The following is a 20331-nucleotide window of genomic DNA, read 5'->3' on the forward strand; positions in this document are numbered from 1 at the left end:
CCAAAGTAGACGCTAGGATATTTATTGTGCAGCTATTTGCTGTATAGTAAATTTTTAAGCTAAAAAATGATGAATTTTTAAATTCTCATTGAAAATTGATTATAATAAATTTTTATACTCTAACTAAACCGTTTTGGAAAAAAACTACAGTACTCAATCATAATATTTTTCATTAGAATGAAAATTTATCAGTTATTGGTATCGTCAGAAAAATTACTTAAAATTTTTAGCCATATTTTTGTCCCTATCGTTCATAGAGTCAAAAAATACACCAAATTAGGGCCTTGACAGACCTGAAGATTAACCGAGAGACGGCTTAGTGTAAATATACTCGACATAATGGTTAAACTTCATTTCCATAATTTTCCACTAAGTCGTCTCTCAGCTTAAGCCATTAGTGGGTCTAGGGCATTAGACTCTGTTGGCTTTTCGAAGGTTAAATTGAAGACGTTTGACAAGTTTTGTTTATCGGTTTAATTTTTAATGGTGATTTTCGGTCAGCAAAAACTGTCTCGTCGTTAAAGGGTTAAGCGCATGAAATCGGCTAGAATTTCATTTCTGTCATGCTAAGAAATCGGGAACTTAAATTCAGCATTAACTGAAAAATGAAAAATGTCTTGAGATTTGCAAATTCCAACTAAAATTAATCGATTAAGGAATCAGAATGAGGGTTTTAGCATCCATCGGATGCGATTTAAAATCAAATTTCTGGGTGTTTCCTAGACTACCTAGTAATAGAGTACCTCGTAGGAGGCTGTTGCTGGAGAATCCGGAAGATATCAATTTTAACTGGTCACTGTCTAAACAAATATCTGAATAGGATGGACATCTAATGTCGTTCTGTTCCGGAAAACACGCTATCTTGATTCATCTTATCCTTGAGAAAGGAATTACTCCCTCCGTTCCGAAATAAGTCGTACGTTTGGGAAAAATTCTTGTTCCGAAATAAGTCATACGTTTGGGAAAAAATGGGATTAAGGGAAAGTTTGTTGGTAAATGTTTTGTGTATCAACAATTATCTCTTGTAAAGAACTATTGCTAATGTCCAGTACTGAAATTGGGGTCCAGTCTTCATGGTAAGTTGAGGAACGAATGTCCTAAAAATGTCTTATTTTTGGCGTTTTATTTTCAATCTAAAATTGGTGCAGAATGGTCAGAGATACAGACTTGGGACCTTCGGGGGACCCCCAATAAATTGACCCTGGGACCATTAATATGTCCTTTATTTGGCCCCCACCCTTCCCCTTCCCCTCCAAAATCATGTTTTTAGGATTGCTCGAAAACACGTCGTGCGATTTTTTTTTTCAATTTTGGATATGCTTTAGAGAAACATATAAATGGTCCCAGGGTCAACTTATGGGGGGCTCGTTAAAGGTCCCAAGTCCCTATCTCTCACCATTTTGCATCCAGATATTCGAACACATAAAAAATGATGTTCTTCTTATTGCTCATTCTGCAAAATTTGAGATATAAAAAATGTCATATCGGTAATAACTGTTGAGTTCTACTTGTGCATACTAAAAATTTAGAACAAATTCTAGCCTGTAATGTTAATCACAGTCCATCTTGTAATGATTAACTATCTACCGGAGATCTTTGAAAAAAACGCGAAAAATGGACAACTTCAACATATCGATTCCTCAACTTACCATCGTGATAGGATCCCCATATTATCCCTGAACATGGAGGATAGTTCATACTTAAGATATTTACAAATAACAAAAACATTCTCTGAAACTATTCCTTAATCCCTAATTTTTCGCCAAACGTACGACTTATTTCGGAACGGAGGGAGTATTATTTTGGGATGTGTAATGCGCCCAAATGGAGGTCTGGGTTCAGCAGAGTATTGTAATGTACTGTTCCTACTTTGGTCTAAGTTTAATCTAATCTAAGCAAGCCATATTTAACAATTAAAATGGTGTCAAACTACGAGACTTTATGTTCAATCTGATAACTCTCAATAGGAAATTTTTTGACATTTTTCGGATGCCGGTTGCGCCGCTTTATGGCCTCTACACACTAGAGAAATTTATGTCCATATTTTACAGTTTTTTTCTGTACAAGCGTAGGCAATTTGCTTTTATATGGATATAAATTTTCTTAGTGTGTAGAGATCATTAATGACGTTTAAGCAACTTTTTCACAGCTTAAAGCACCACTTCTTAAAAACTTAAAGTAAAGAAAACCGTTATTAAATAATTATATAACTATTCACAATACCCTGACCTATTTTGTTATAGTTATATATTTATAGTTACTTCTCAAAAAGGTGTAAGAAGATGAACCATTATGAAATATTGAAAAGTACTGACTGCAAACCTTGATTAGTTATTTTCAAAAAAGACGTAGGGTGAAAGGAACACCTATTGAGTGCTATATTTCGACCATATACGTATACAAGCTGAAGGTAAAGTGGGAAATTCGGTCTGAACAAAAAATCAGACCGAATTTCCCACTTTGACTTCAGCTTGAACACCTATTGACACTTTAAAAACTCGAGTCAGGACTTATTGACACCTTACTCTGTACCATTTGAAATACGAAATTCGAACATTTATCGTTATCAAAAAACGCATATTGATGAAAAAAAAATTATATTACTTAGATTTTATTGGATACATTAAATAAATTTCAACATTTTGACAAAAGTGTCAATAAAGGTTCCCTATCGAAGAAGTGTTCCTTCGGTCCTAAAAAATATTCGTTGCTGCTGAAGTTTTTATGAAATAAAATTTTGAGTGAAATGAGCCATGACCTTAAACTGTGCTTTTTTTATAGATAATATCTTATCTTTAAGAAAAAAGTTCGTAGGGTAAGTGTACCAAATTTCGGCCAGCCTGCAATTCCGGCCACATTTTTGGTTCCTAAAATTTCTAAGAATTTTTAGTTTCTGCATACTCTAGAGATGTATTTATGTATAGTCCTACGATGTACCTTGTGTATATGGGCATGAATAAATAAAACAATTCAATTCAATTCCTACTGAGAGAAATCTTTCTCATCGGTCGAGAAACATTGTTCTCATTTTACTCGCTCCCGGCTGGGTGAGAAGTTAAGTCTTTGGTCCTCAGTTTAAGAGTAAGGGTCCAATTTCTTGATTGAAACTGTCATATCTTTGTGTAAAAAAATATTTTTGTTCACACTTGCGTTTGCCTTTAGAAATCCCAATGATATGGATATAAAAAGAAAAATAGCTACTGATCGTAAAAAGGGTCGAAGTAGGAAATGGGAACAAACAGGAATGACAGGGAATAAAGATAAATGGAAAGAGTAAGTAGGCAATAAAATCATATCTTGGAAATAATATTACTAATCTACCAACCTGGATTAATGCAGTTTTACAGATCTCGTTGAAGACAATTCTCCGTGTATTAAGGTAGAACCTGATGAGCCTGATGAACCGGAATTAATTATTCCAGATGAATTGGATGAAGTGAATGCACTTAGCGAACTTACGAAGGATTCAGGAAGGTATGATTGAGCAAGTTAGAATCCTTTCAGGATTATCGTGAATTTCTCAGGTTACTTTGATACTTTTCAGAAAAGGAAAGAACCAAGGGAAGAAAAGGGCCGATTCTTTGAGGCACAAGTGTACTGAATGCAATCGAAGCTATGCCCACAAATGCCATCTGAACCGTCATATGAACTCCCATTATCCGAAATATTCATGCAAGTTGTGCAACAAAACCTATGTGAGGAGCTATGACCACAAGACACACATGAAGATGCATAAAAATAGGGGAGCTAAGCCGTACAAATGTGAGAAATGTGATAAAGGATTCACGAGGAAGGAGAATCTGAAGGTTCATCTTCTTCTCCATCAATTTGGCAAGAGATTTACTTGTTCTCTGTGCAAGAGAAAGTTTTCCACCAAGATGAACCGGGATGTTCATATGAATACCCATTCAGCAAATCACAAATCTCAGCGAATCCTGGAGTGTGCTTATTGTGGAAAGATCTGTACAAAACTTCGAGGAATGATGTTTCATATGAAGGTTCATATGAAACACAAGCCTAAGAATAAAAAGGAGAGTTAGAATACCAATCAAAACTATATTTTATAATTTATTTTTGAAGTTTTTATGAAATAAAAATTTGAGTGAAATGAGCCTTGATCTTAAACTTTGCTTTTTTTATAAATAATATCTTATCTTTAAGAAAGAAGTTCGTAGGGTAAGTGTACCAAATTTCGGCCAGCTTGCAATTCCGGCCACATTTTTGGTTCCTAAAATTTCCAAGAATTTTTAGTTTTTGCCGTTTTTGCATACTCTACTAGAGATTATACAATGCAAAAAATAACAAAAAATATCGCTTCAACGAGCAAGATGATCTGAAAAAGGCATTGAAAGAATTCCGGAAGGATAAGGAACTATGAGAATGAAGGTGGCCGGAATAGGCCACCAATGCTATGTTCACATTTTTATTTGTTTTAAAATGTCTTTAGAATGATTTTAGAGAAAATAAAGACGATAAACTGTCTACAAGATTCAAAGCAACAGAAAGAAGAATTAATAAAAAAAAATCAATCTGTATTAAAAATAATACATTTTCAAACTTGATACTTTGGCGCTTGAATGCAACTAATGCCGTAATGTGGCACACTTACCCTAAATCCAATAGAAAATATCAATTTTCAACATTATTTTGAAACAAGAGATGGCAAAGTATTCCAGCTTTGCGGAATGCTCAATCTCGCGTGGTGGAGCTCTCCGTGAATTAGTTTTTCACATGATCTTTTGGTGCTTACCGATCTACTAGACTGGTAAAAATGAATGGATCACCAGGGATCATTTCAAAAGAATCACGACCTAAAAGGTTCATTTTCATCAAATCATTTGAATTGAATTGATTCTTCTATAATGAATCACTTCAGTGATCCAAGTAAAGGATCACATTCAATGATACATTGAAAGGTTCCTCGAATCGATCATTTCAGAAAGATCGATGTTCAAGAATATTTTTCTGCCAACTAATAAAAGGAAAACAGCGAAAATGAGTGTTTTTAGGTTTAATAGGAATATATAGCAAGGCAGAATGTGAAATTTTTGAGATAACTATTTTCAATCTTTAGGATATTACGCCAAAAAATATCGAAAATATGAGATACATTCAAATGGATTAAATTTGATCATTTCAGTTGGATCGCTGTTGCGATTATTTTCCATGAATTTTCTTACTAAATAAAACTATTAAAACAGTAAAAAATGTGTTTACTGTATATTTGCTCATATAAGGGGAACGTGTCTAAACTAATAAATTGATATCTTTAAAATTTTAACCGTGATATTTCAGCGATTGAAAATTTGGTACGATATGTCAAAAGTGATACATTTGAATGAATCACTTGGATAATCACGCCACTTTTAGTGACGTCAGTGACAGTCACTGAGACTCGCTGAGCTCATAATTAAACGGGGTGCTCTTGTCGTGGAATTTGTGTCCTTTTAGATATTCAGTGACGCTTTTCTACAAATTATAATGTTATAGGTAAAAAAGGATTAATTTTGGAGACTTGTAAAAACGTGAAAAATTTGCCAAAAGTGAGTAAAAAAAAGTGAAAAATAAAATAATCCACAGTTGCACGGATTTGTACAATTCTAAGTAATTTTTTCGGTGTTCCAGCCCCGGAAAGGGATCTCGCGAACTTTCTGTTGATTAAATAGTGAAAAAAATCCTTAGATTTTCATTGTGTAAAATGTTTTTTTTGTCTACGTTCTCGCGTCGGAAGATTTAGAAGTGCAAATCTAGAAATATTTCATAGTTTTTCTTATTTTTTTAGGGATTATCGACGAATTTCTTGTGTCCTAAATCTATAAAAAAAAGAGAATGTACAGAATATCGGTTGAAAAAAACCTTTTGAAAAATGGTTATAATTTAAAGAATTTCTATTTAAACTAAAAATAAACGTCAATTTGAATTAAAATTCATAAATAATTCAAATTTGCCAAATTAACTGAAAATATCAGTATCTTAATATTAAAAAAAAAATCTCTTGTCAAAAATGTATTAACAAGTAAAAAAAATTGATGTAATAACTGTAAATGGTAAAAACATATGAGAATAAAAAAATCATTTGCAGGACAATAATAATATGTTTTTCTTTTAATTTGTTTTGAAGGGCAAATGCATTACATTTAAAAAAAAAGATTAAAAAATCATCATTTTAAAAGTTCATTTTGATCTATTTTAGAGTATCACTCACTGATCCATTGAAAAGCTCCTCAAAGTGAACCATTTAAAGTATCAAAATTTGATTCTTTTGCAATGGATCAAAATGATCTTTCAAAAAGGGATCGAAATGAAACATTTGAAATGATGGATCATATTTGATTCACCAAAAGGATCGCGAATGGATCAAAATGATCCACTTTTTTTTTACCAGTAGTGTAGAGATCAAGTAGATTCATAAAAATCATAAGAGCATTTGAAAATCAAAAAATCGGTACTTAACCGATTCATTACCGAAGAAGACCAATGCAGCCGGGTTTAAAATTTCAACACCTTTCCAAAAAATCCAAATTTAACCAAATTGGTTAAAAAATGAACCCTCCAAAGTGAATCACCTTTGACCTTTAATAATTCAAAATGCGAATTTTTCGGTCATAGGTATGTTTGCCTGGACTACCTCTAAATTCTAAATTCTGAAACATATCCGAGAATAGTTGTAAAAACCGAAAAGACATGGTTTTTATTGAAAGGAGGGAGGAGGGAAGAAAAAATGTCTGGAGATATTGTTTTTTATTGGGGGTCATCGAATACCGGGAATCGATATCTCTTACCATTACTCCAGGACGGTGACAAGTTGAAAAAAAGATGATTGTGTAACTATATAGGGTGGAAGGAACGTCTATTGACACTTTAAGAACTCGTGTCAGCACCTTTTGACACCCTACTCTGTACCATTTGGGATACGAAATTTGAACATCTCTGTTTATAGTAAAAGATATATTACAGAAAAAACGTTATATTACTTATATTTTACTAGATACATTAAATATTTTTCCAGGGGCCCATCAAGCGTAATAAAAAGTGAAGCTATTTTTCACTTTTCCTTGTAAAAATTTTGCAGATATTGCATCTCGCCTTAAACAAATTTGCTCGTAGTTCTTGTATTATTTCGGCGAGCATAATGAAAGATGTATTTTTAGATAGCTTTTAATGCACTATTTCGAAATATATCAGACTCATAAGTCAATTCTTTTTAGGAAAAAACTTGCCAATAGTCATCAGTGCCTCTATGCAAAAACGTATGGAAAAATGAAATGTCGAGAGGCCCCTGATTTTTCAATATTTTGGCAAAAGTGTCAATAGGGGTTCCCTGTTGAACAGACGTTCCTCCGACCCTACTGTCTCTCTGAGGTCGAGCAGTCTTCTTTGCCTTTGACATACCTTCAACGTTGAGGTGACAAATCCTTAGACTTGCACCAACGTCTAGCGTCAAGGAGTCCTGAAAAGGACTGTTTGTTCTTGGATTGTTTTGTCTAATTTGTTGTTGCCGTGTTACGGCGTCGACTGTTGACATTGGTTACGCTGGGATAGTATTTACTCTTTCGTTTGTAAAACGGAGGCGAAACTACTATTATAGCCCAAAGCGCATGCAGGGAGGGCCACCCGAAAAAAAATCAAATTGCGTGGATTTCGAGATGCGTACAGGCTGTCAACTTCCTCCCCAGGTCGAGCAGTAAAAAGAATGTAATAAATAATGGAAGAAATTAGATCTCTTTGTTCCTTTTTATTGTCTTTTATTCAGTACGACCACATTAGAAACTTAACAAGATTCTTCATGTTTCCTAGCATAGAAATTGGAGAACATTATAGGATCATACAAAATATAGTAATTATTGAATTTACAGTATACAAAAATTCTTTAAATGCTTATGTAAAAAATATATATCAATTAGTTCTATTAAAATAAATTAAATAAATATTTGTTAGAAAGATATAACGATGTTTAATTCTATCGCTGTAATCAATATTCTGGCATTAGTATGTACATTAGTTAACAAAGGTACATTACGACTAAACAGGAATCTTCTTATGAAGTATAAAATCCCATGTATCCTTCCATCGGAGATTTATCACATCTTCAGCACTTAGTTTTGTTCCACCGTAACTTAGTACAATAAACTTCCGGTAAACATATAGCACTACTGCGATCCATGCAAAAATGGCTAATCGCGATAGATGAAGGACAATGGGACGATTAAAGAAAAGCCTAAGCAGTGTGTGCAGATGTTCAATGACGAAGCATAGCAGGAGAATCTTGAAGATGAGTGCTGGGAAGTAATTATGAAGGAAGAGCGCTCTTTCGGTGAAGAAGAATGGAAGGTAGTTGATGAAGTAGCCACCGAGGAGTAGTTCTCCGACCAATTGAAATTTCTCCCATTCATCATCAGGCAGATCGAAGCACAATCTTCGTCGTCTGAGAAGGTAGAAGGCAAGAAGGGCTAGATATACGATGACGGAGATTGTTCCAGAATACCATATGGCTATGTTGCCTAAGAGATGAATCTGGCCATTGGATGTTTTGTCAACCCAGTAAGCAATACCTTTATCCATCAACACCCATTCAAGCGGTGTTGATCCGTACATGTGGCTATTGGCTTGAAGACCGTCGTTGTACCACAGCATCTTCAGTTGCAACTCAGTAAATTTGCGCAGGAAGGAAGGATTAGTTCGGGTTAGAGGAATCATTTCACGAGTCACCAGTTCACGTTCACGTTCCTTTTGATCATCTGTCTTTGTATAACGATGTTCTTCGACATTCCAGACGGTGCTTGGTTGTACAACAACACGATCCGATACAACTTCGTGTTGATTGAAGCCCCAGTCTGGCAATTGACGTCCTGAAAGACGTAGGGCAGTTCCAGTGCTGACATGAATTAGTCGCACATGGGAAGTAATGGCCTTCCAAATATCTCCCTCTTCGTTGCGATTGACAATCTCTACGCGCCATAGCAACTGACCCGGCATCGAGATGTTGTAGTCGATGTAACAGGAAACTTCCTGAGCCTGAGGTGTTACTGGAGCGGCTACGTCATGACTGTTTAGTGCCCTTGCCGTAAGACCATGCACTAAATGGATTTCATCACCATGTTTTATGGGATCAGGTTCATCTCCAACAACAAGATCGTTCCTCGTGGGTCGTTTAACAATCCACCAGTTGTTGACATCTTTCCAAGAATACGCCGTTACTTGTTGTTGATGTGATGATCCTCTCTTATCTGGATACTTGATGGGATATGTATGAGGGTGGGAATGAAGCCAACATGGTCGTCCAAATGTGGGCTTTAGAGTAACTTGAGACCCATGACTTATGACAATTGGTTGTTTGTTGATGATAGAAGCCAGACCTCCATCAAGGGAAGCTTGAAAGGCACTAGTCATGATAGAATCATGAGGACCAGCCTTATGTAGAACATTGAGGTGAACATAGAACACACTCATATAAATTGCCATAGGGATGACAGTAAAGATTGTTCCGATAGTCATAGTTTGCAGGATGATTTGCCAATCAGAAACATCCCTATCCCTCAGACGCTTCCAGATATTACGTAGAATTGAAAAACCCGCGAGGCAGCATGAGTAAAAGCCAACATATTTGACTGCAAGGGCACATGTGAATGCGATAGCCGCCCCTGTTGCATAAGCAAACCACAATGGGGTGTAAAGCCCTGCCTTGTGAAATTTTACCAGGAGTACTAGGCCCAACATGGTAAAGAATAAAAGAATTGGTTCCATTAAGATAAAACGTGATTGGGTTAGAAGAGCATTGTCGAAGATGATGAGAAATCCACCCAATAGGGCTGTCCAGCGATTCATACGCAAAGCTTGGAGCAGTTTGTATGTTAAAGGTGATAGAAGGCTTCCACAAAGGGCCGGAATAAAGCGCAACCAGAAGATCGGGACGTTCTAAAACAAGAGAAAAAAATTTAACAACCATGTTGTTGTGTGACAAAAGGACATTGGGCAAAAATGTATGAGAGTTGGTCTATGTGGCAACCACAGATGGGACTAGGCGAATTTTATAGGTAATGGTGTAGGATGAAAAACTACCGAGACCCAGGACGATATTCGCTGGGAGTCCGTCTAAAAACGCCTTTATCTTTTCGAAAAAATACTATTTTGACATCGAATTACTCAACATCAGCCAAAGGGATCTTCATGAAATTCGGTATGGAGTCAATGTACGACTTAAGCTATTTATCCATGGACACTACCCCCTCCCCCCACACCTCCTTCCAGTAGCCCCCATACAAAATGTAGACTTTTTTCATTTTAACTTTCCTCTGAGAAGAAGTAGAAAGCTGAAACTTGGTATGGGATCAAGTTTTATGAAAGGTTCCTTAACCATGTATATAGGCTCCTCCCCCCTCCACTCTTTTTTGTAGCCCCCATATAAAAAAACCGACTTTTTCCACTATAACTCCTCTGTGAAAAGAAGTAGAAATCAGAATGATCAAGGGCAATGGAAGGCTTTTTAACCGTGTATATATACGTTTCCCCCTGCCACTCCTTCCAGCAGTCGCCATACAAAATGAAGACTTTCTCCAATATAACTCCTGTCTGAGAAAAGGTAAAAGGCTCAAAATCGGCATACGCACATGGTTTATGGAAGGCTATTCAGTCATATAAAATCTGATTAGGATTTCAATAGAAAATAAAAAAAAAACAAATAAAAAAATAAATCACAGTTAGAAAAAAAGCAAAAAAGGGACAGATAATCCTAACCGGCTTATGTAGGTGAGATTCTTAACGTGAGCTAACTCGGAGTGCATGCAAATTCGATTTAGAGCTGAAGTTGGGAGACGCCATTCAGTTATCTTGAATAAAATTCGTGAAATTATACAAATTTTGTATTTAAACCAAAATATCAAGGATTTGGATGAACTGGCACAAAAGTGATATATGGGTGAAATGTAGACCAGAATGTACTCTATAATTTTCCCATAGAACATGAACTCATCGATTACTCAGAAGCCAAGATAAGCGAGGTTTTTTGTTTCTTAACTTGTTTTTTCATCCAGAGTGCCCCAAGTAGTCATTTGTTGAACTTCAACTATATCAAAGAATTGTTGTATTTTGTGGGACTTTCCATTTAAAACCATATTTTAAGTGTCTTTGTGGAGTAGAGGCAGTCAAATTGGCATCTGAGTGATTTCAAAGTGTTATTATGAGAAAAATCAATTTTTTCACACTTAAACGGCAAAATCGGAGTGATAGCGTAGTCTGAGCGGAAAATGATGTATGGACGAAATGTAGAGACAAATGTCCTGTATAATTATGTCGAAGTAATCATCAAAATCGGTTCAGCGACAGTCGAGATAATTGAGGTTATGAGACATTGAAATTGGTTTTTCGACTGTGGCGCCCCTGGTGTTGGTCCCACGAAGTTCAAATGTTCTAGAAAGTTGTAGTATTTGGTGAGATTTTTCGTTTAAGCTCTCATTCATCAAAATCGGTCACATAGAACCGGAGATATGATTTTTTGAATTTTGTGAACTTTGACCCCTCATATCTCCGGTTCTGTTTTAACCACAGCGCACAATTGCACCATTTTGGAAACGTCCTAGACTGGACTACAACATACTAAAATTTCATTAACTTGCACAATGCCGTTTTTGAGAAAAGTGACTTTGAATTTCGATGAATTTTGACGCTATCACAGCGCCACCTGTGGTGACTTTTTGAACTTCCATCTGAAAGTGCTCATCGAGACGAAACCAAAAAGGTAAAATTTAGGTCGCTATGTTAGTTAGAACCGGAGATAGAGGCCGGTCAATGTTCGAACTTTGACCCCTTATAGCTCGGGTCAGGGGTTATGGATCGACTTAAGGTTTTTTTTGTTTGATAGGTATAATCAACGGCTACAACATACTAAAATTTCAGCCCGATGCACAATGGAATTTTTGAGGTTTTTAACTTATAAGCTTTAAAAATTTTCTTTTTAATAATAGCGCCCCTAGCGGTGGTTTTATGAACTAGCGATGTTAGAAGGGGAAGTGGCATTTCATGAGAGCTTTCCAAAAAGCCCTCACTTTTTAAATTCTGACAATTAGAACCGGAGTTATGGCCATTTTAAGAAATTTTTTTTGGACCCCTATAGCTCGGGTCAGGGGGGTCGGGGGACCTTAAGTTTGGTATTGATGGAAAGCTCTAAGGCCCAGCTATAACATACTAAAATTTGAGCCCGCTCGATGCCATAGGGGCGTAACTATTGAGAAAACAAAAAAAGGGGGGTCTTCAAAATGGCGGAAGGAGGGGTGGGGGGTGGGGGGTCAATGCACCAAGTTGCAATTTTCACCCGATATATAACCTTTGCCGAGAACCGCAAGTCGATATCTTTTTTAGTTTAGGAGCTATTAAGCTCCAAAGAGCGGCCGGCCGGCCGGCCGGGAACGTAAAATAGTCACATATATATTCGTGATCAGGAAGTGGCGAAACACATTTTGGCCAAGTTTGAGGTCGATCGGACGACATGAAATTTTGTTAGGATTATAGTAGGTGAGATTGTTAAGAATCTCACCTAATACACCGAATCAGACTCTGTTGGATGTTCTAGGGTTAGATGTAAAACCTTTTACAAATTTTGTTTATCGGTTTCATTTTTATTGCTGATTTTCGGTCCACGAAAACTGTCTCGTCGTTAAAGGGTTACATTTTTAAATAAAATAATCTTGGGAATTGACCTCAGTGTAAGGTGCTCCAATTTTCGAGAATGTATAATTTCCATCGTAGTTGATGATGGATGCCACTCCTGCTACAATCTGTTTTCCCAGGGGTGGATGTTGATCGAAGAAGAAAGTATTTCTCATGTACATTGACACATATTTCCCATAGTGGAGCTCATCGAAAACCACATCTCTTGGCTGGGACAGTCTGAATGTCCGGGTGAGAAATGCCAAGAGAAATAGTGTCCAAGCCACAAGATCCATCTCAATGGACACAGTAAAGCTATGATAACTTTCCTCCTGGCAAGGTATTTTCTCTGCATTCTTCACATGGTATTTTTCCAGATTGTTGTCAATGGGTTCCATGGCTTTCTCGCATTGAAGTCTTTCACTTTCTTCACTCATATCATCACTTTTTGTCCTCTTTTCCCGACTTTTGCGCTTTCTCACCTCATTATCCATTCCTTCGGCTTTCATTTGATTATCACTCGATTATCACTGATTACTTTTAGTGTTCTAACTTCTTAGTGCAAATTTGAGTTCTCTGTGACTTTTTTGTTAGTCTGACATGAAGCACTTCCACTAAGATACTGAGCAGTGATACTTCTTTTGCGTAGCTCTTTGAGTAGCACTGTGCAGAATAACGGGATACCTCAGGTACACAATGGCTCACCTGGTGCTTTTTCTCTACATTCCGGCGTTTTTTTTGTAGTCACTTGCCACCACCCCCCTGTCAATGTCGTTATTTTAGCAAATTCTCTATAGAGAATTCAAAAATCGAGCGTGAGGGCGGCGCGAGCGGTTGCGCGAAGAACTAGTAGCGAACTACTAGCGAATCTGGCGGAAAAACAATCAAAACCTCTTCTGACAGTTCCCACGCGAAGCAATTTCCTCGAATTAACTTGCGCAGTTCTTGTGGAAAAATCGGGAAAATATTGAAGAAAGTCCCGTAAAACCCAGTGAAAAGGTGTGTAAAAACTCTTGAATATATTTCTTTGTGCTGCAAAGTGAGAAAAAATAGGTGTATTTGTGAAAAATTGCATCAACGGCGACCAGCGAAATTCTCTGGAGGTGTCATTCCACAGGTATTGTGCCAATATGTTTTTTATTAATACGTGCTTACCCTAATGATTTGGCTCATAATACGTCAGATAAATAGGGCTTTTATTGGTATAAGAATTGTAAATGTACACAAAAAATATAGTGAGAGAGAACATGGGAAACTTGGTCAAATTTTGCGAAATCGGCAAAAAGTTTTTTGTGCCCAGAGACGAATTAGGGGTCGCAAGAAGTCTGTTGTATTTTTTAATAGTGATAAACTTTCCTTAATTCATTTTGTGACATTCTTCATTTGTTTCTATTCAGCTTACGTGTAACTTCGATTTAGTCGGGAGCGTGGGGGGGGGGCAAGCAATTCAATTCAAACCCTCGTTAATCAATTTTTTTTCTTTTGCCACTTAAATTACAAATTTATTCATAAACCTTATACGTGAGTTTGTAATATTCAAAATATTAGAAGAGCAAGATTAAAAATCATTTACAGAAATCTGCTTCACAAATAATTAAAGTGTTGTTTTTAGTGATTAGAGAAAAACTACTGGACTAAGATATTAAAAAAATTAAATAATATTAATTCGCCTCAATGTGGATCAAATTAATTAACTCAAAATTAAATTTTTTAGTTTTTCATATATAACAAAAAACATCGATCGACAAAAACATTTTTTCTAAATGTTTTTAGTTCACATTCACTGAAGAGTTTTTATAGTATTTCAAATGGTTTTGTAAGCAACTCGATCGATCAATTAGTTTTTTTTTCTTTTGAGCTTTTCTAGGGCCATACTGAGTTTCTCAGAAGCGTAATTTTGAAAAAATATATAGATATTACTTTAAAATTTGTGATGTACAATTCTAAAGGAAACTATTATCAGTAAGGCCAATAAAATATCGATTTTTGAGCCCTCTCAATCAGGATCTCATCTTTAAGTTTATATATAACGAAGAGTTTTAGTTTTAAAACAAGACTGCTAATTCTTTTGTGAGATAAGTAAGTTTTTAGAAACATTTCGCTTTTACTGAAATTTATTTCTTAAAAATCAATGTTATTGATATTTGTCAAAAATAGACCGTTTGAGTACTTTTTTATATATCCATTCATTTAAAGTGGTAAATTTCTAAATATATATTTAGTAATAGGTGTGATTCCTTCTAATCACACCTATTTTTTATTACAAGAAATAAAAACAATTCGGGTTAAAGAAACTATAAAGAAAAAGGCCGGATTTTTACAAGTTTTTGATTTTTTTTTTTTGAAAATTTTCTCTTAGATCTCAGATGCGAGAAGTGTAAGCAAGTCGCCTGAAGCTCTCAGCTTCACTTTTGAACAAAAATAAAGCTATATGCAGCCTCGACGTCTGGCCAGAAGATATTATTTAGGAAAGTGACTCTAAAGTGAAGCCCTCGAAGTACAAGCGTTAAAATTTTCGGTCCTGCTTTTTTAAATAATTACTATCAATCGTCACAGAAGATATAATTTTTACTCCATAATCTTCTCAAATTCATACAATATATATTTAGGTTTGTTTCCGAAAACTATCCACTCAACATGATTGCTTTGTCTCTTTTAAGAATTCCCGAATATAGAAATAGTAGATGAGATTGTTAAGAACCTCAATTAGACACACCTTTTTCGAACTCCACAGAGAGAAAAGTAAAAACCTGTCCCGCGGGCCATTTTTTCAGACGATTTCCAAGATCAAAGGTCTAAATGGCTCCAGAGAGCATATTTCCCAACCAAAGGGGTTCATGTGAGGGCTCGTTGAAAGTCTTTCAATTTCTGACAAAAAAAAACCGGTATCAATTGGTTACATATCGGTAGTACGTAAACCGGTTATGAACCAATAACTCAATAATAACCAATACCCACCAATAACCAATAACACAATTTTATTCGAAATTGTATTGTGTCTCTGTAATTTTTTTTGGGCGACTCTAGGTGCATAATAAATCGGTTGGTTGTAAACTGGTAAATGATCTCAAAGTACTTTTGAGGAATTAGAATCTTAGTCACAAGTTCGAGCTTTTCAGCATTGGAAACTTTGCCACTTTTCTAAAAAGCATTTGGCTTGGAAGTGGTTTTTCTTCTCTCTCAATTATGTCTGGCTTATTTCCAATGCAGCTTTAACAATGACATTGTTGTTTAGTCCTGGAAGCTGGAATAAACGCTAAGACGGCGATGGACGCATGGGAAGGGTAGTAAAAAGACGAAATGAGATGAAATTAAATTGACTTGAATTTAAAAAATAAATAAATTGAAAATTGGATAATTCATTATTTTTGGATACTGATTGGAAAATTATTGTAAACAATCTTAAGTTTCCAGGTATGAAACCGCAGCAAAAATTGCTACGGGTCCACACCAGAACATGCTAGAGCACCCTTCATCGCTAATCTCCGGAAGTGAACCCCCATTGCCCATTCAAAAAGAGCCACGAATCTGGCGTCCTCCCCACTTCACTGGTGAAGACCGACTGAGCGATATCGTCACTTGAAGTTAGCTGTGGTTACAACACCTCTCAAAGTTACACCCCAACTGGACAATGATTGGTACTGTTGGCTTAGAAGAGTCTTTGTCGAGACGGGCTTTCTCCCCAACTCCTCTAGGCTCAACAGTCCTACTACAATACATTGGTACCACATCTTTTGATGGAAAGCAATACGCACCACTAATTAAGTGTGATCGTTTCTTTCCTCAGATGTCACGATGAACAGCATCTTTTTATTTCAAGTGGTAACAGACCATCAGAATGGATTGTATGCAATATCATACGGTATAAGAGATCCTGGTAAAAGGCATATGAATATATCACTTGTGTTTTGCTGATTTGTGTTATAGAAACAAATTCTATTAGATGGACTTAAGCTTGAAAGGCATTCAATTGTTCAGAATAATTATAAAAAGCAATGTATTTATTAAAATCTATTTTTAAAATAAATTTACTGTCTATTAGAAAGTCTCTTTTATACCCTACTCAAACCTAATTTTCAAGTTTTTGACAAAATATTTAAATTCTGTGTCATGCTGGATCCACATAATGATTCGTGCTTCAGATTCGCCTAGGTTTTTGCAATTTGACAAAACTTCTGGGTAAATGTAAGTATTTTGATAAACAAACAAACTATGATTCTATCTATCGATTATAATATCACTGATTTTGTACTTCGTTAGCATTACAGTAAACGTAACACTTCATGCTGATATTTAAACTTTGGTTAAAAAGCAATGCCCTATTTTTGTAATTTCATATGCGTTCCATAATAATTTATCGCCACTTTAACCCTCTAACTGGTAAGACCTCTCGAGACGATCTTCACAAAAATCACATTTACTGCGATTACAATTTATTTAAAAGTGCTATAATGTCCTCGGTATACTAACATCTTTTGAAAGTTTGATCTCATTTTGACTTCGTTTAGTTGCTATCCCCAGTTTTGTGTGACACGTCAGAGAAAAGCAACAAAAAATATTTGTACAGAACAAACTCATTTCTAATTCCAAGAAAAATACCGGTTTAAAGTTATCTGAGTAAAATAAATTTATTTTTTACTTAACTCTTTCCGAACCACAACATATCCAGCGAACGAATTTCAGTAAAACTCACTTTATTGTAAGTCTTAGTGATCAAATATGATACTTTTGTAGAGAAAGAATTTTGTCCGCCTCTGGGAAATTGGAAAACTCATGGGTACTCTCGTCCCCAAAAGAGCGAAAAGGAGACAAACTTCAATTTTCCAAAAGCCAATAATATCAATTTTGTGAATTGTTTTTGCGTGTTAAATGACTCCTTTACAATGTTGATCACTAAAACAAGAAGAATTATTGACCAGTATCTTGTGGGATGTCCAGGAAGTGGTCAAGAAGACACCAAGTTTCTGCTTGCCAACAGATTCCTCAAAATATTTCACATAATAACACTTTAAAACACATTTCCTTCAACACGAAGTTATTGTAGACATATTAAGCTTTCTCAAGAGCCAAAAAAACACTTCTTGGACAAACAGAATTCACCAAAATCCGGAAGAATAGGAGAAACTTCCCCGAAAGCAATCTGCCTCGCTGCCAAATGTCAAAATTATCAGCCATATTGGCAAAAAAGTAGTTCCCGCTTGGAATTTTGATAAAAGGTTGGTGTCAAAAAGCAAATGGCAGGCATTGGCGGGATAACCTTATATTTGACCTCTAGAGTTTTGTGGACGAGAGTACCCATAAAGTTTGAACAAGTTTTTTGAAAATTTAAGAAAGAAATATTTTTCGAATTTATGCAATCTGTAATTGCTAGTTATCATACTTATTGGCCCCGAGAGGTTTTTCCTTATTCTGGTCTAGAAATATCAAAAAAGTCACAATATCTGCAAGGAAGCAGAAAATCGAAAATTCACGATTTTTGACCAAAAATATCTAAGCTCAGGAGTTAATTAGGATCCTGCAAAAAATATCCTAGATTTGGACATCTTTATAGTTTGTAATTATCCAGAAGAATCAGATTTTTATCGATTCTAGATAGTCTAAAAAAATTGTTGCTTCCATGGGTACCCATAGTCCCGAAGGAGACGAAAGAGTTAAAGATATGTCATTCTACATTGTATATTTTATTTGAAAAATTTTGAAAAAAGTAAAAATGTGAATTTTAAAAGCAAAAAGAGTTTCATTTTTTTTTAAATATTTTCTCACCTAGCGTCTAAACTAAAAGAGATAATAAAGAATGGATGATTTTTTTTTACTTTATTGGCTCATAAATATCCTAGAAAACATTTCCTTACAACTTTTTTTCGCATATTAAAGATAACACTGTTAGAGGGTTAATAATCCTAAACGAAACAAAGAAAGTGGGAAAATATTCCTAGCAAAATGGAGTCATTTTAGGTTATATTCTAACATAATTCTAATAAACTAAAAACACTGAGTAAAAAAAATTAAGTAAAATTAAATACAAAAATATTTTACCCCTAATTACAACTCTGTTAAAGCGCCATCTCTGATGAATAAGGGGGTACCTTACAGGTACTTAAAAAATAACGAAAATATTTGAAATAAGATTAAAGAAGAACTCACACTGAAACTTCTAAGTCTCGGGGGGGTGCTTGCCACGCCACTTACCACTACCTGTTCGAGTTGCCTACAGAGTCTCTCACCTCGTCATCACAGGTAAGCGACTTTTACCTTTTACAAAACAGTTTCGTGCAGAGTTCCGAACACTCTGGAAGGTTATTTGTGGTGGAGCAAATCTTCTGTACCATTTTTGTTTGGTGTATTTTCACCTGAAAAATTAGGCCATTTTCCATCAAAATATACGTCCAAGTGGGGAAAATCTTGCAAAAGTTTTAGTGAAAATTCCAGCAAGATTATTGGATTTATCCTCAAGAGGAATATGTGAATTTTATGGTGTGAATAGAAATTTTTCTATACAGTGCACTTTGGAGGAGAAGATCTTATGTATAGAGTGTATGAAATGCTTCATAGTGTGAGTGTTGAAGATATTTTTTATGAATAGTTTTCCATTTGGATTCTCTTGGCCACAAGAGTTTAATGTCTGCCTGTGGACGTCATCACTGATGATGGTGTCTGAAGCAAGGCATAAAGGTGAGAGAGATTGCAGAGAATGAACACATGGGAGGAAAAATACTAAGTGAAGTCGTACAATGGTTTTGAATTCAGTGAATACATTAGTGGAATAATTCATTTTGAAAAGAGTTATGTGGTGCTGCAGAGAGCTCAAAAGAAGTGTTTGAAGGTGATTTTTGTGCAATTTACAAAATCCTTCCAATCACCATTCTCAGCATTTTCAGTCAACATTCAAAAACAACACCTAAAGTCCAAGAGGCACAACCAACGTGAGAATATCTTGGCTACAATTTTCAATATGTGTTAAAATGGGAATTGAATGGGAAAAAAATCCAATTTGACTCACCAAAAACCACCCACACCAGTTTCTCTAGTAACCAGTCGTCTGCTTCTTTGCAAGTTTCTGTTGAGATTTTTTACAATGTCGTAAGATTTATTTTCTTCTCAATGGTGATAATCACTATCCAAAGATTTTTTTCTTGCCAAGTTTTGAAGATACCACAAAAGAGGCTCAAAAATTTTCTTTAATAACATATTAAAAAAAAAAAATTATTCAATGTATTGCACATGAAGATTTCTTCCCATGGAGAGGAAAGCTCATGTAAAAAGAAAAAAAATGGTAGAGATGAAGTTGAGAAAAAAATGTGAAAAAGAAACACATAAAAGTACGATTAGTGTGTGCATAAAAGTGTGCTGCTGCCTTCGCAGAAAATTGCTAATATTTTTCTTTTCTCCACAATTGTGTGTCTCATTTTCTCGCGATTGATACATCTTATATGCGATGTGTCCAAGACTTGGTGCGGAAAATTTTACTAAACATCGCCTGCAACATGATTTCAATTTCATTTAAAAAATTATTAAATTAAAATTTTAAGTGTTTTCTTCATGTACTTAAATATTTAGTCAGATAAAATGTTTTAGTTCCATCGAGTTGTCTGATTGGCTGAAGCCTTGAAAACTGATCAAAGTTTTAGCCAATCAGAGTACGTGATTTTATTAAACAATTTTAATATCAATAAGTGGTATCAAGTGCAG

The 20331-nt window shown here is 35.4% G+C and overlaps 3 protein-coding genes and 1 long non-coding RNA gene across 8 annotated transcripts in view; 3 read left to right on the plus strand and 1 right to left on the minus strand.

Moving 5' to 3' along the window:
- Positions 1 to 3083: 3083 nt before the first annotated feature.
- Positions 3084 to 4111, plus strand: LOC129803398 (gastrula zinc finger protein XlCGF7.1-like). The gene is made up of 3 exons (XM_055849891.1): positions 3084 to 3273; positions 3340 to 3474; positions 3545 to 4111. The coding sequence occupies exons 1-3, from the start codon at positions 3176 to 3178 to the stop codon at positions 4038 to 4040; spliced, it is 729 nt and encodes a 242-aa protein (XP_055705866.1). The 5' UTR covers positions 3084 to 3175; the 3' UTR covers positions 4041 to 4111.
- A 3621-nt stretch (positions 4112 to 7732) lies between these two features.
- LOC129803399 (protein O-mannosyltransferase 1) lies at positions 7733 to 13384 on the minus strand. The gene is made up of 2 exons (XM_055849892.1): positions 12693 to 13384; positions 7733 to 9915 (listed from the first exon to the last, which is right to left on the minus strand). Exons 1-2 carry the CDS (start codon positions 13149 to 13151, stop codon positions 8023 to 8025), a joined length of 2352 nt encoding a protein of 783 aa, XP_055705867.1. The 5' UTR covers positions 13152 to 13384; the 3' UTR covers positions 7733 to 8022.
- Positions 13385 to 13459: 75 nt separating this feature from the next.
- On the plus strand, positions 13460 to 17894 carry LOC129803402 (uncharacterized). The gene is made up of 3 exons (XR_008751859.1): positions 13460 to 13759; positions 16050 to 16364; positions 16430 to 17894. It is a non-coding gene; the product is annotated as an uncharacterized LOC129803402 (long non-coding RNA).
- A 1017-nt stretch (positions 17895 to 18911) lies between these two features.
- The window catches only part of LOC129803400 (ral guanine nucleotide dissociation stimulator-like 1), a 47387-nt gene continuing 45967 nt past the window's right edge, over positions 18912 to 20331 (plus strand). For 2 of the 5 annotated variants that reach the window (XM_055849921.1, XM_055849924.1), the window contains exon 1: positions 18912 to 19465. The gene's annotated coding sequence lies outside the window, so the exon portion shown is untranslated. Of the gene's footprint in view, positions 19566 to 20331 lie in introns of all 5 variants that reach the window. The other 3 variants (XM_055849923.1, XM_055849927.1, XM_055849925.1) reach the window with 2 other exon arrangements.

Source organism: Phlebotomus papatasi, chromosome 2 (genome assembly GCF_024763615.1).
Source record: "Phlebotomus papatasi isolate M1 chromosome 2, Ppap_2.1, whole genome shotgun sequence".
NCBI lineage: Eukaryota > Metazoa > Arthropoda > Insecta > Diptera > Psychodidae > Phlebotomus > Phlebotomus papatasi.